The sequence below is a fragment of the Charadrius vociferus genome, unplaced genomic scaffold, assembly GCF_000708025.1.
Source record: "Charadrius vociferus isolate BGI_N301 unplaced genomic scaffold, ASM70802v2 scaffold2003, whole genome shotgun sequence".
In the NCBI taxonomy this organism is placed as follows: Eukaryota; Metazoa; Chordata; class Aves; order Charadriiformes; family Charadriidae; genus Charadrius; species Charadrius vociferus.
In genome coordinates, this window is record NW_009647573.1 from 166,777 (window position 1) to 167,873 (window position 1,097).

General features: G+C 56.5%; 1 protein-coding gene across 1 annotated transcript in view; it reads left to right on the plus strand.

The window, feature by feature from the left end:
• The first annotated feature begins 495 nt into the window (after nt 1-495).
• SIRT6 (sirtuin 6) overlaps nt 496-1,097 on the plus strand; it is a 7,135-nt gene continuing 6,533 nt past the window's right edge. The window contains exons 1-2 of the mRNA XM_009880894.1: nt 496-582; nt 829-956. Of these exons, the coding sequence (XP_009879196.1) occupies nt 496-582; nt 829-956 (215 nt within the window). The remainder of the gene's footprint in view (nt 583-828; nt 957-1,097) is intronic.

Below are 1,097 nucleotides of genomic sequence, written 5' to 3' on the forward strand. Positions count from 1 at the left end.
GGCTCCCTCCATGTCCCCCCAGGCCCACCCCATGACTCCCTCCTTGTGCTCCCCAGCCCCATGGCGCTCTCCTTGTCGTTGTCCCACCCCAGCACTATTCCCCTGTTTGGTGCCCCCCACAACAGGGATTTCCAGCCATATGGGGACCATTTTATCCCCAGGGGGTGGATGTGAGGGGCCTGTGCCGGGCACTGCAGTGGTGATCCCAGCCCCATGCCCCCAACACTACTTGGAAGCTTAAAACAGGTTTTGGGGTGAGGGGACAGGGACACACGGGGGCCTGTCCTCAGTCCCTGTCCCCAGGAAACTGGGCTGGAGAAGCATCTCACAGAAATGAAATCCTGTGCCAGAAAGCGGGGTGAGCACATGATCCCATTCAGCCACAGCGTCCCCACGTCCCCCACCTCCATGTCTTCCCACACTGCTCACCGTCCCTCGGCCCTTGTCCTGTGTACAGAGCCGGTGGCTGTGCCAGTGACAGCCCGAGTTGAGCGCATGTGGGGTGGCACCAGGTTTGCTCCTGTCTTCCCACTGCCCGGCAGTGCCCTGGAGCCCGTCCACTTCTCAGGGTATCAGCTGCCTGTCAGCAAAAGCAATAATACCCTCATCTGCATTAGGTGCTTTTAGCCCTTATCCTGCATGGCTATGGTTTATACAACACTGTTTCTCTCTGATTAAATGCTTTTGTCATTAAGGAATGTGAAATCTTTCCTTTCGTGGATAAGAAAGATTTGTGGTTTACTGGGTCTTTGTGCTGGGAGGTGTGTAGGATCCATCATCCATCCCTGCATCTCTCCATTCCCATGGTGGCTTGTCTCTTCTGCTCAGATTTTTGACCCGCCGGAGGAACTGGAGAGGAAGGTGCTGGAGCTGGCGGACTTGATCCGGAGTTCATCCAATGTGGTGTTTCACACAGGGGCTGGAATCAGCACTGCCTCAGGGATTCCTGACTTCAGGTAAGGGCGGTGGGGAGCAGGCGAGGGGTTGGGAGAACGGCACCTTCTCCGACTCCATCTTGCATCTCGTAAAGCTTTGGGTTGTGCTTCCTGCTACCCCAGCCAGACCTACTCCATCCCTCCTGTCTGGTCCTGGATCCT